We start from the raw sequence: 12,823 nt of genomic DNA on the forward strand, positions 1-12,823 counted from the left end.
ATAAACAATGGGCAGGTAATGCTGCACTGCTTCCTGGGGCCAATCAATGAAATGCAGGAGGAAGCAAGTGACAGTATATTACACAAGATGTGAAGAAAATTGAATCTGGTTCACTTGTTTCTTATCAAAGAGAATTTTTAAGTACATGATTATATAGTGAAAATAAAATATTTTTTCTAAAGTGAAATTTTCTCTTCAGAATCTATCTATCTATATATAATAAGCTCATCCAACAGATTTATAGAATGATTGGTGATCATGTTAGACTATAAAATAACTCCAGCTACAAATCTCGTTTTTGTTAATGCCATGAAGATATCTCATCTTTATCTTCTGTCATTTGAAATAATCAACCATCTTACATCTTTCACACAGACAGAATTCAAAAGAATGACTAGTGAGCATTTTTTTTTAAATGATGACCCTCAATAAAGAAACAAAACCAAAGAAAATTTATCTTTTTACATTTTTCATCAGCAAATTACTTTTGTGTCTTCTTTCTTTTAATTGTAGTAGGAATTTTCATTCCTGGTGGAGGTGCAGTGCTCATGATGTGGCAATCCTGCAAAGGTTCAAAGGGAAAAGAAAAATTCTGACACGATGTTTATTGGAGTATTAATTATTAACAGTGTTTGGACTTTGGACATCATTTGCAATAAGCAAAGAGTGCTTAAATAGTGTTTGTATTTTCCATCCAGTTTTATAAGAAACCAGCAAAAGTAACTTCCCCAAAAACGGATAACTATTTTATATAATTTGTGGTCTTATTAAATATTATAAAGAAAAAAGTAATTAAAATAAATTGGTGAATAATCCTCAGATGGCATAATTTTTCTTGTTTCTCCCATTGGAGGGCAGATTAGAAAATGATGATTAGGCTGGGGGCAGTGGCTCATGTCTGTAATCCCAGCACTTTGGGAGGCCAAGGCGGTAGGATTACTTGAGGTCAGGAGGTTGAGACCAGCCAAGGCCAACATGGTGAAATCTTGTCTCCATGAAAAATACAAAAATTAGTCGGGTGTGGTAGTAGATGCCTGTAATCCCAGTTACTCAGAGGCTGAGGCGAGAGAGAATTGCTTAAACTCAGGAGGCAGAGATTGCAGTGAGCCAAGATTGGGCCACTGCACTCCAGCTTGGGCGACAGAGCAAGACTGTCTCAAAAAAAAAAAAAAAAAAAAAAAAAATTAACATCTCTGAAGTATCCACACCAATATCAGTTGTTGTCTGACAACTGGCTATTTTAAGAATAGCCATTCTGACTGGTATAAGATGATATCTCTATGTGCTTTTGATTTGCAACACCCTCTTTGCTTCTATTCACTTCTTCCTAAAAGAAACAATAAAAGAAAATAATTAGGTAAATTACTACACATTGAAGCAATGGAATATAATAGAGCCATTTAAAATTTTCACACAGTGTCATCAGCAGGATGGTGGATTACAAAGCTCTCAAATCTCCCATGGAATTATCAAAAAAAATCTGAAATGAACTAAAATAAACTCATTTATTTATAGAGTGGCTCAGTAGAGATGCAGGGTGACGATAGATGCACAGATGCCACTGGCAAGAGATTAGGGGGAAGAGACATACAATAGGCCATCTGCGGCACTGAGGAGAAGCTGAGCTGTGAATTTTTGACATGATAAGGTATTCAAAAGCCATTGGGCATTTGGAGAAATCAAATAGGGCACACAGAGTCTAGGCAGATGCATATTCAGAAAAGAACTGAGAAGACCTTAAGTTTTCATGTAGAGCTGACGCCGAGATTAAGAATATGCCAAGCATATTAGCTGATTATTGTCATGACACAGAAATAATATAGTTTGTGAAATGTGGCTGTTTTTCAAATGTGCAATAAAAACAATAAAGCTACAAAGAAACAGGAAAACAACATTCATTATGAGGAAGAAAATAAGCTGACAGAAACTGTGAAGAATTACCGGCATTGATATTAGTAAAGAAAGACTTTCTGATTTTTATTTCTTATTAAAATCTTAAATCATTTTAGATTAAATAGGCACATGTGTAGGTTTGTTATATAGACACGTTACATACTGGTGAGGTTTGGGCCTCTAGTGTACACATCACTCAAATAGTGAACATTGTACCCAATAGGAAGTGTTGTAACCTTTGCCCCGTCTCCACCTTTCTCCCTTTTGAAGTATTTGATATCTATTTCCATGTTTATGTCCGTGTGTACCCATTGCTTGGCTCCCCCTTATAAATGAGAATATGTGGTATTTTGTTGTGTTTCTAAGTTAACTTAGAATGATATCCTCTAGTTCCATCTATGTTGCTGAAAAGGATATAATTTCACTCTTTTTAGTGGATGCTTAGTACATGTATGTACATTTAGTTATATATATATGCATATTAGTATGTATATGCACATTTTGCCTTCTTTCCACATCCATACTGATATTTGTTGTTTTTTGACATTTTAATAATAGTCATTCTGACTGCTGCAAGATGATATCTCAATGTGTTTTTAATTTGCATTTTTCAGATGAGTATTAAGAACAGTTTCCTGTATATTTGTGAGCTGCTTGTATGTCTTCATTTGATGAATGTCTGTTCATGTCTTTTGCCTAATTTTTAACGGGATTGTTTGTTTACTTGTTGGAGTGAGTTCCTTATAGAATCTAAATAAAAGTCCTTTGTTGGAGCCTAAATTTGAAAATATTTTTCCCATTCTGTAGATTTTCTGTTGATTATTTCTCTTGCTGCCCATAAGTTTTTTAGTGTAATTCCCATTTATCTGTCTTTGTTGCATTTCCTTTTTGGCGTCTTCATCATTATATCTTGCCTAGCTCAATGTCCAGAAGAGTTTTCCCAAGGTTTTCCTCTAGGACATTCATAGTTTCAGATCTTCCTTGTAGGTCTTTAATCCATGTTGATTTAACTTTGCCAATGGTAAGAGATAGGGGTTTAGTTTCATTTATTCTGCTTTTGCTAGCCAATTTTCTCAATACCGTTTAATGATTACAGTGTCCTTTTCTCATTGTTTGTTTCTCTTTAACTTTGTCAAAGTTCAGTTGGTTGTATATTTGTAGCTTTATTTCTAGGTTCTCTATTTTATCCACGTGTCTACTGTTGTACCAGTACCATGTTGTTTCAGTTACTATAGCCTGTTAGTATAATTTGAAGTCAGGTAAAGTGATACCTGTGACTTTGCTCTTTTGCTTAGGATTGCCTTTTTATGAAATTTAGATTTTTGTTTTGTAATTTGAAGAATGATATTGGTAGTTTGTTAGGAATTGCATTGAATCAGTAGTTTGCTTTGGGCAGTATGATCATTTTCATGATATTGATTCTCCCAATCCATGAGCATGGTAATCTTTTTATTTGTTTCATGCATGATTTTTTTCATCAGTATTTTGTATTTCTGCTTGTAGAGATCTTTCACCTGCTTAATTTTATTTATATCTAGATATTTTATGTTGTTTTTGTCTATTGCAAATGGGACTGAGTTATTAATTGGGTTTTAGCTTCAACATTATTGGTGTATAGAAATGCTACTGATTTTTCTACATTGATTTTGTATCTTCAAATTTGATTGAAAAATTTTTTTTCAATCAAGTCTAGTCCTTTGAGGCAGTCATTATAGTTTGATAGGTATAAAACCATGTCATCAGAAAAAATTGATAATTTGAATTTCTCTTTTCCAACTTGGATGGCTTTTATTTTTTTCTATTGCCTGGGTTTTCTGGTGAGGACTTCCAGTTCTATGTTAAATAAGAGTGGTGACAGTGGACATTCTTGTCTTTTGCCAGTTCACAGGGAGAATGCTTTCAACATTTTCCGATTCCCTTCCCATTAGGAAGATGTTGGCTGTGGGTTTGTTATGTATGACTCTTATTATTTTGTGATATGTCTTCAATACATAGTCTATTAAGCGTTTTATGAGAAAGAAATGTTGGATTTTATGAAATGCTTTTGTGTCTCTTTTGAGATGATCGTATGGTTTTTGTTTTAAATTTTGGTTATTTGGTAAATCAAATTTATTAATTTATGAATGTTGAAACATCCTTTATTCCTGCATTAAAACCTACTTGATCATGATAAATTATCTCTTCGATGTGCTCTTAGTTTCAGTTTGGTAGTATTTTGTGGAGAATTTTTGCATCCATGTTCATCAGGGATATTGGCCTTTAGGTTTCATTTTTTTGGTATCAAGGTGACACTTGTTTCCTATAATGAGGAATATCATGAAATAGCTTCAGGAAGGTTTGTTTTGGATCTTTGTACATCTCATAAAATTTGGCTGTGAATCCACCTCGTCCTGGGATTTTCTTTGTTCTTGCTCTTTTACTGATTAAATGTGCTTGCTTATTATTGGTGTGTTTAGAATTTCTATTTATTTCTGGTTCTATTTTGAAAACTTGTGTATTTCCAAAAATTAAATCATTTTCTTTAGGTTTTCTATTTGTGTGCATGGAGATGTTCATAGTAATATTTGTTAGTTTTTGTGTTCTGTTCTAACAGTTGCAATGTTGCCTTTGTCATTTCTGATTTTGCTTATTTGAATTTTCTCTCTTTCTTGGTTAATATAACTGGTAGTCTATAATTTTGTTTAACCTTTCAAATAACACATTTTTTATTTCTTTGATTCTGGCATCATTGTTTTAGTCTCAATCTCATTTGGTTCTCCTGTAATGTCTGTTATTTTGTCTTCTGCTAGCTTTGGGTTTGATTCTTGTTTGTTCTTATTTTTCTAGTTCTTAGAGATGTGATATTAGGTGGTTAATTTGAGATGTTTCTGTCACTTTTTTTTTTGAAATGGATTCTTGCTCTATTGCCCAAACTAGAGTGAAGTGGCACGATCTCAGCTCACTGCACATTCTGCATCCTGGGTTCAAGTGATTCTAGTTCCTCAGCCTCCCGAGTAGCTGGGATTGCAGGCACCCGCCACCACACCCAGGTAATTTTTGTAGTTTTAGTGGAGATGGGGTTTTGCCATCTTAGCCAGGCTGGTCTCAAACTCCTGATCTTGTGATCCACCCACCGTGACCTCCCTCAGATTACCCAGAATCTGACCACTTCTCATCACCTGCTCTACAACCATCCTGTTCCAAATTACTCAATTTCTGACATTGGTTATTAAATAGCCTCCTAACTAGTTTTCCTCTTTTATCCCTTACCAACCTACATTCTACTCTCTACACAGAAGCTCAGTTTCATCCAGTGTCCCCTTATCTGTCCTAGAGTGAAAGCAAAATCCTTGCAGTGGCCTACAGGGCTCTACCTAAACATGGCCTTTCCTTCCTTTCTGACCTCTTTGCTAATACCGCTGTTCCCAGATCACACGTGCTTTTCCCTTGCTGCAGGGACTATGCCCTTCAGGATCCCTCTGCCTGAAGCCTTATTCCCTCAGCTGTCAGCAAGGCTGGCTTCCTCTGCTCCTTCAGGTCTTTTATCAAATGTCTCTGTCTCAGTGAGGATTCCCTGCTTAAGCTATTTGTGATTTCAGTTGTTCCTGCACTCTTTCCATACTCTACCCCTTTCCCTGCTTTTTCCCCTTCACAATGCTTCCTATCATACAACATGGTTTTCATTCTATATAATTATTAGTTTTTTGTCTGCTTCTGTCTTCTTAAAAGTGAGTTCAGTGCAGGCTTAGATTTTTGTCTGTTTTTAATGCCTACAACAGTATCTTGCACATTATACCTACTCACTAAATATTTATTTTTGAATGAAATACACTTTCATATAATTCTTAAATGTGTTCCTTGGAGGCCATTGCAACATATTTTCTGGCACTCCTTCCACTCCTTCCAGAATGGCACATCTTTCTGTTTCCTTGGGTGCCATGCTGTATTATAATCGCCATCTGCACTCTGTCACCTTGTGTGGGTTTTAAGCTGCTAAGGTTGTAGTGACTTGTGTGCAGCCACGCAGAGTTGATCTAGGACCTCTGCTCAGATCCTCAATGGGCTGCAGTAAAGGCATAAGCCTGAAGCAGGATCTCCCTGAAGGCTTAGAGTGGAATAACCTGCTTCCAAGATCGGGGGTGGGGGGGAACTGGCAGGGTTTGGTTTCTTCTGGACTGTCTGAATGAAAGCCTCAGTTTCGAGCTGATTGGTGACCAGAGGCCCCACTCAGCTCCTCTCCATGTGAGCCTCTCCTATGTTGCCACCAATTTTATCAAAGTTTGAAAACTGAGAAAACCGAGTTTCGTAGCACAATGGAAATTACAATTTTGTATTTCCTAATGAAATATCACTCTTCTTTACAATAGTCAGTTGTTTAGAATAAAGACACAAGTGCTAGCCACAGTTGATAAGAGGGCATTACACACATTACACAGGGCCATAAATACCAGGAGGCAGGGATCATGGGGGAACAATTTGCCATCTGCCCACCTCTTATCCAATAAACCATGAGCTCCCTGAGAGCATCTCATATCCTTGGTAGCTTTTGAAAACCTGAGGAAGTAAAAATAGTGCCAGGAAACCACGGACAAACACCTTTCCAGTTACAAAGGGAAGATGGACTCTGTTAGGTACAAAGTATGACATCTAATCTATAAATGTTTTAGGATAATGCTTAAGGCAAGTTTTATGAGAAGAGGGGCAGGGAGCATGAAGCCCTGCTTTGGATTTACTAAGAATAAAATTGGCCAACTCTCTTTCACTAACAAATTTCCTAGACTGCTAAATTAGGGAAGTGAGAGAGAAATAATGTATTTTACTTGGGTAAACCATTTAGTGCAAAATACGGGTTAATATTGCAAACTTGTTAGACAAATTTTTAATCTAGTGAATGATGAGCTTCAGGCTATTACCAGTAATAAAGACACGCTTTTCTTGTGACTTTACTCAGAACTTAAACCCATCTCTTTAGGGTTCAACAGTTTTACCAATGTAATAGAAATAGTATACTTACCAGATTTATAGCTGATACAATGTTGTGATAATTATAAACTACAGGGAATCAGAATCAGGCAGAATTTGGACCTTGCCCAGTCAGAGCTATGGGTTCAAAATAAGATAAATGACACTGTCATGTTTCAGGATTGCCTCTAAAATACCCAAGGCACAAATACATGTTGGAGAAAGCACAGCATAATAAAAACACCAAAGAAAATACCACTTAGGCATCTTATGTAGCAGAAGCTCCTTGTTGGAGGAGAGTGTAATTTCAATGATGATTTTTTTTTTTACCTGCTTCATAGAAGCTAAGAGAATAAAGGGCACGCAGAGAAGGTTGGTCAGTCTCACCCAGGGAGATTATAGAAGAAGTCATCTTTTCTTCTTATGATATTTCATAATGTGATAATTAAATCTATCACTTAAAATTTGAAAAAATAAAAGATGAAGAGGCGTGTTTAGCAATAACTGGTGACCCTGCTGATTATTTCAAAGTCAGTTATTTTATTTTATTTTATTTTTTGAGAAGGAGTCTCGCTCTGTCACCCAGGCTGGAGTGCAGTGGCACAATCTTGGCTCACTACAAGCTCCGCCTCCCAGGTTCATGCCATTCTCCTGCCTCAGCCCCCCCCTCCGAGTAGCTGGGACTACAGGTGCCTGTCACCATGCCCAGCTAATTTTTTGTATTTTTAGTGGAGACAGTTTCACCGTGTTAGCCAGGATGGTCTCGATCTCCTGACCTCATGATCCGCCCACCTCAGCCTCCCAAAGTGCTGGGATTACAGGAGTGAGCCACTGCACCCGGCCCAAAGTCAGTTATTTTGAACCATTTAAGATATTAACCTTGATCCAGACCTGCTGCCCTCACCTACAGAGGATGAAAGTGTCCAAAGTGAATTATGTAGCAGACCATTTAGGCTGAACCTCTAGGCATTCTGAATTGGATGCCATTTTTAATTTTCATTTTTCTCATGGTTGTTGTGTGTAGGTTTATGTTTGCAAAAGCAGTTTCGTCCCTGGAATTCCAAGCTGTTCGGTTAAGACCCAGGCTGCTTTGCTATCTCCTATTTTTGTTCAAAACAAACAAACAACAACAAAAAGAAGGAGTCATAAAGGATGTGAGACTGCAGGAGGTGCTTTTAGGATAAGTAAAAGATCAGAAACCCGCTGGAGACCAGGAGGGAGTCGAGCAGGCTGTTCTAGAAAGAGGCAATGGCTGGAACAAAGGCAAGAGCATAGACATTTATCCATGATCTCAGACAAGTTTTTTTCTGCAAAACATTCAAGGAAACAAGTCAGAGAAAATGGAGTGGGGCTTGACACAGGAGGGAAATACACTGGGAGTAGGGGTGGGTGTTCTTAAGGAATTTCATTACATGCGTGGCTGGTACCAGGCATCAAGCTTTATTCAAGGAATTCTAATAAGCTGTTTTTAAAGGGATTAACAATCAAATATAAGTGAGAAAGTTAACTTCAGTCTGTAGCAGAATTAGTGCTTTGAAATGACCACCCTAATGATAATTTGCATCTTGTAAAGGAAGTCTAGTGCGCTTATCAAGGACGAATTGGCATGGTTAATTTTTCAACTAAGGAATCACGTGTGAACAGCACGGAGGAGAAAATAAAATTCCTCTGGCATTCACAGCATTTCTGAATGAGTTTTCTGTAAAATACTCCCATAGAGACACAGAAGAATCAGAGAAAAGGCACTGGACTGATTCCAGCTTCATTTCGAAATCATTGGCAACTGTCGTCTCCACCACACCCATCCTGTATTTGGTGCAAATAAAGAACGCAGGAGCCTTGTCTCCCGCTGGGCTGTCAGTGAGGAAAAGGTGGAAACACAGATTAGCTGGGGATAATGACGGATCTGAAGCAAAGCTATTCCGTGAGGCTGAATGATGGACACTTCATGCCAGTGCTGGGATTTGGCACTTATGCTCCTGATCATGTAAGTGGACCCAGGAGGCTGAAGTTTCTTAGGTTAGCTGTACTTGCAGGGCAGTCATCAGGCAAGAGCCCTGCACTTGGTGGACAGTGGATGCTTGGAAGGGCTCCTCTGGGCTTCCATTTAACTGTCTCTAACTTGCCCCTCTCAAGGTCACAGAGATCTTTTTTGCATTAAGTGGCATGACAAGTTATTGATTGTGGGGATTCTGAGATTGAAAATTTTGTGGGTATATTATCTTTATTTCTATTAAAAGTATCAATATTACTTAATATATCAAATGCCTTCCATGTATTTTAGGTGTTTTACATGCATTACTTTATTTAATTCCTTAACAACTGGCCTAGGTAAGTACTCATTAAAATTTGTTACATTTTTAAAATGCAAGTTCAGGTTGTTCTCATCTTTTGCTCTGGTCAGAGCCACTTTCCTCTTGGTTAGAAACGTGAAGGGCCAAGGGCCCAGGAGGAATCAAAAGCCAAAGTGAATACTTAGTGGCAGCTTTGCTGTGAGGTTATTGGGGCTGGAAGTATTTGCCAGAGAGTTTCAACCATCCAAACTTTTTGCCATAAGAGAAGCCACCATGATTCTGTTAGAGTCTCATCAGTGTATTAAAAATATAGTAGTCTTTCATTGTGAGGGATTACCTGAAGTTTTTTGTCTTATGACTGAGAAAATTAAGGATTGTGGACACAAAGGATAAGGTTAGAGTGAAAGTTCAATAAGTGAAAGAAGGGAGTTTTCTGGAGCAGAGAGGGGGCCTGCATGGATTGTTAGCTGTGAGGTCAGGTCTAGGGTTTTGATAGACTGGGAAAGAAAAGAATTTGCCGACTGGTCTTGGAGAAAGTGTAACTCAGCTTGTCTTGGGACCTTGGTCTGGGACCAGTCAGAGACTGAAGTGAAAGTTTGGTCCAGCACCTTGCTCCAGGACTCATCAAGAGTTGAAGTGAAAGCTTGACCCAGGAGCAGTCAGATGCTGAAGTAATAATTCATAAAGGCTCATCTCACAGTCCACGTGTCCACAAAAGGAAAGGAAAGGAAAGTGCCCACCAGAGCCCACTGGAGCCCACCATGTACAAGCCCACAAAAGGCAAAGAGACTTTCCTAGAAGTCTGTTGGTTATGCAAAAGACAAATGTGCTTCTCTGTTGGTTCTTGTTCTCACATTAGTGCAGTTGTTGGCATGCCTTAGGGATAAAGGACAAAGGCATTTTTATGTTGGGCCTTGTTTGTTTTTTTATGTGAGTGAGCTGGAGGTTTGTGTAAGTTTCCTTATCTGTGTGTGTAGTCTGATTTTTTTAGGCTGTTTCTCTGTTTAAAGGAGTTTTACCAAGAACTCATGCTCACTGTTTATCTGTGTGTGTAGTCTGATTATTTTAGGCTGTTTCTCTGTTTAAAGGAGTTTTACCAAGAACTCATGCTCACTGTTTAAGTTTTTTCTCTCAGTTTTTTACCCTCAGGAGTGGAGTCCCTAATTGTCGTTAGGGAGAGTGGGTGTTGACTTTTCTGGCTGTTTTTTGTCTGATGGTGGTGTCATGTGGGGAACAGTAGTTAGAGTTCTTCTTGGGGTTGGTTTAATGGTCTTTGGAAGAAAGATGTGTTTATGTGTGGTGTTATTAGTATTATCATTTAGAGTTTGATAGTTTTTCGGTGAGAAGAAATAATTTGGGCTATTAGAGTACATGTATTAAAATGAAACAAGGGGGAATAAGGATAGTTTAAAAATTCTGAGGTTGTTGACATGTCCTGATAATTGGTGGTTATAGTTATGTCTGTTAAGATTTTGGTGTATGGAGCTTAGTTTTGGTTAATTTTTTTGGTCTTCTTTCCTCAAATAAACCGTTGGATTATAGGTATTCTATACATTCTTATGACCTGGTAGGATTTGTAGGATAATTGTTCAGAACTAGAATATTGTTCTAAATTTTATTTATCTTTTTCTGTTTTTATTTTTTTGTGGTAGTCAGAGATTGTTGATTGGGTCATAAGAATAAGTGGGGTTAGTCTAAAATGTAGGTAAACATTTAAAAGTAATTAGTGAGACTGGAATTTAATGACAACTGTATGATAAGTTTTGACACACTATTTCTCTCTCTCTAGTTCTTATTTTTGTCAAAAACAAATCATGATAGGATAGGACTGAGTTGTTTGTAAAATAAATTTTAGTTTCATATTTGGTGATTATTTGTATAAAGAGTAGTAATAATTTTTTCTTTTTGAGACAGAGTCTCACTCTGTTGCCCAGGCTGGAGTGCAGGGGCATGATCTTGACTCACTACAACCTCCGCCTCCCGGATTCAAGCAATTCTACTGCCTCAGTCTCCCAAGTAGCTGGGACTACAGGCGCATGCTGACACACCCGACTAATTTTTTGTATTTTAGTAGAGACAGGGTTTCACCATGTTTCCCAGGCTGGTCTCGAACTCCTGAGCTCAGGAAATCCGCCTGCCTCGGCCTCCCAAAGTGCTAAGATTACAGGCATAAGCCACCATGCCTGGCCTTAGAATAATTATTTTTATATAGGGTTTTAAAATTGGTTTTGATGGAATTCTATTCCATAAGTAACCTCAGATAAGACCTCAGTTTAAAGTTGAGTCTAGCCATGGGTTTGTACTCTCAAATATTTATGAGTTGGGTGGATTCTTCTCTTTTTGAGGTCTCAAGAACATGGGGTTCTTGGGCCTGTTAGAAAGTGACATTCTTTATTTACTATAGATTAGGAACTCTGTTTGGGAACTGCATAGACAAGGTACGAGGCCAGTTTTTATTGGTTTTGGAAGTTAAGTTTGATTCTTCAAAGGGAAAGTCCAAGTCTTGGTAAAATAATCATTTTAAAAAATTATGTCTTGTTGTAAAAGATAATGGATTTTTATTGTGCTGATGTAAACAGTTGTATTGTTATAAGTCTAGAATATTTATAATTAGTTTCTGAATTTTAGAGGAACCAGGCAGAGATAAATAAATATATTTTAAATTTTGTTCACAGAAGTATATGTTACTCAACTGTTAAAAGTTGTAGTTAGTTCAAAAGTTTTTTTGACTCTGAAAAAAACAAAATGATGATCAGTAATTGTTTAAGTAAAAAGTTAAAAAGGATTACTTCAGTTTTCTATTAGTCTATTTGGTTAAATTTTGTTCCATTTGATATTTATAAACACTAGTTTTTTGTGAGTCTTACATGTTTTTTGTTATTAGAAAGTTGTATTTGAGAGTATTTGTTAAAGTCTTATAGTTGATTATAAATCATCTTTTGAAGAGGATTAAAACAAGATAACAATTGCATGTGAATGACAAAATTTCCAGGGTAGTTATAGTTAAGAATATGATTGACAAAGTAATTTGGTTATTTCTGTGGTTTACAATAGTTTAACATAATAACCTTAATTATGGTTGACAGTATATATTTAGACATTTTATATGATTTTGGAACATATATTAATATTTACTGAAATATAACTTGAGGAAGATTAAATATCATTTTGGCAATCTCACATATTTAAATATGTCAAGTGATCCTGTTTACTTTTTTGGAGTTGCTTTAGGGGCCTTCTGTAGTATTTAAACATTAGGGGTCAGGGAAGACAATTGTGAAACTCAAGTTTGATTTTCGGAAGCCTGTTGAATATGTTAGAGTTTAAAAACCACTTGATATTATGAAATAAAATTTCAGATTACCATAAGTCATTTGCTTTGTTAAAATGATGATTCAAAAATTTAAAAAAGTAAAAACTTTTTATTAGTCTTTATTATGACATGAAAATCTTGTTCAAAAGAAAGTCGAATTTCACCCTTTTATTAGTTTATTATTAATGTCAATCCCAATTCTAATGAAACTTTATAGATAATTCTATTTAATCATAACCAATTTGACCATGAGGTGAGGTCTTTATAAACCTTTAATAATTCTTTATACATTTTATTAAAGAGTAGATTAACTTATTAAGAAAACCTTGGGCCGGGCGCGGTGGCTCAAGCCTGTAATCCCAGCACTTTGGGAGGCCGAGAC

At 36.7% G+C, this 12,823-nt stretch overlaps 1 protein-coding gene across 3 annotated transcripts in view; it reads left to right on the plus strand.

The window, feature by feature from the left end:
- Positions 1–8,731: 8,731 nt before the first annotated feature.
- Positions 8,732–12,823, plus strand: part of LOC105521700 (prostaglandin F synthase 1-like) — a 33,726-nt gene continuing 29,634 nt past the window's right edge. For all 3 annotated transcript variants that reach the window (XM_011955978.1, XM_011955980.1, XM_011955979.1), the window contains exon 1: positions 8,732–8,821. In XM_011955978.1, coding sequence (XP_011811368.1) covers positions 8,732–8,821 — 90 coding nt within the window. The remainder of the gene's footprint in view (positions 8,822–12,823) is intronic.

The sequence above is a fragment of the Colobus angolensis genome, unplaced genomic scaffold (genome assembly GCF_000951035.1).
Source record: "Colobus angolensis palliatus isolate OR3802 unplaced genomic scaffold, Cang.pa_1.0 Scaffold405, whole genome shotgun sequence".
Lineage (NCBI taxonomy): Eukaryota > Metazoa > Chordata > Mammalia > Primates > Cercopithecidae > Colobus > Colobus angolensis.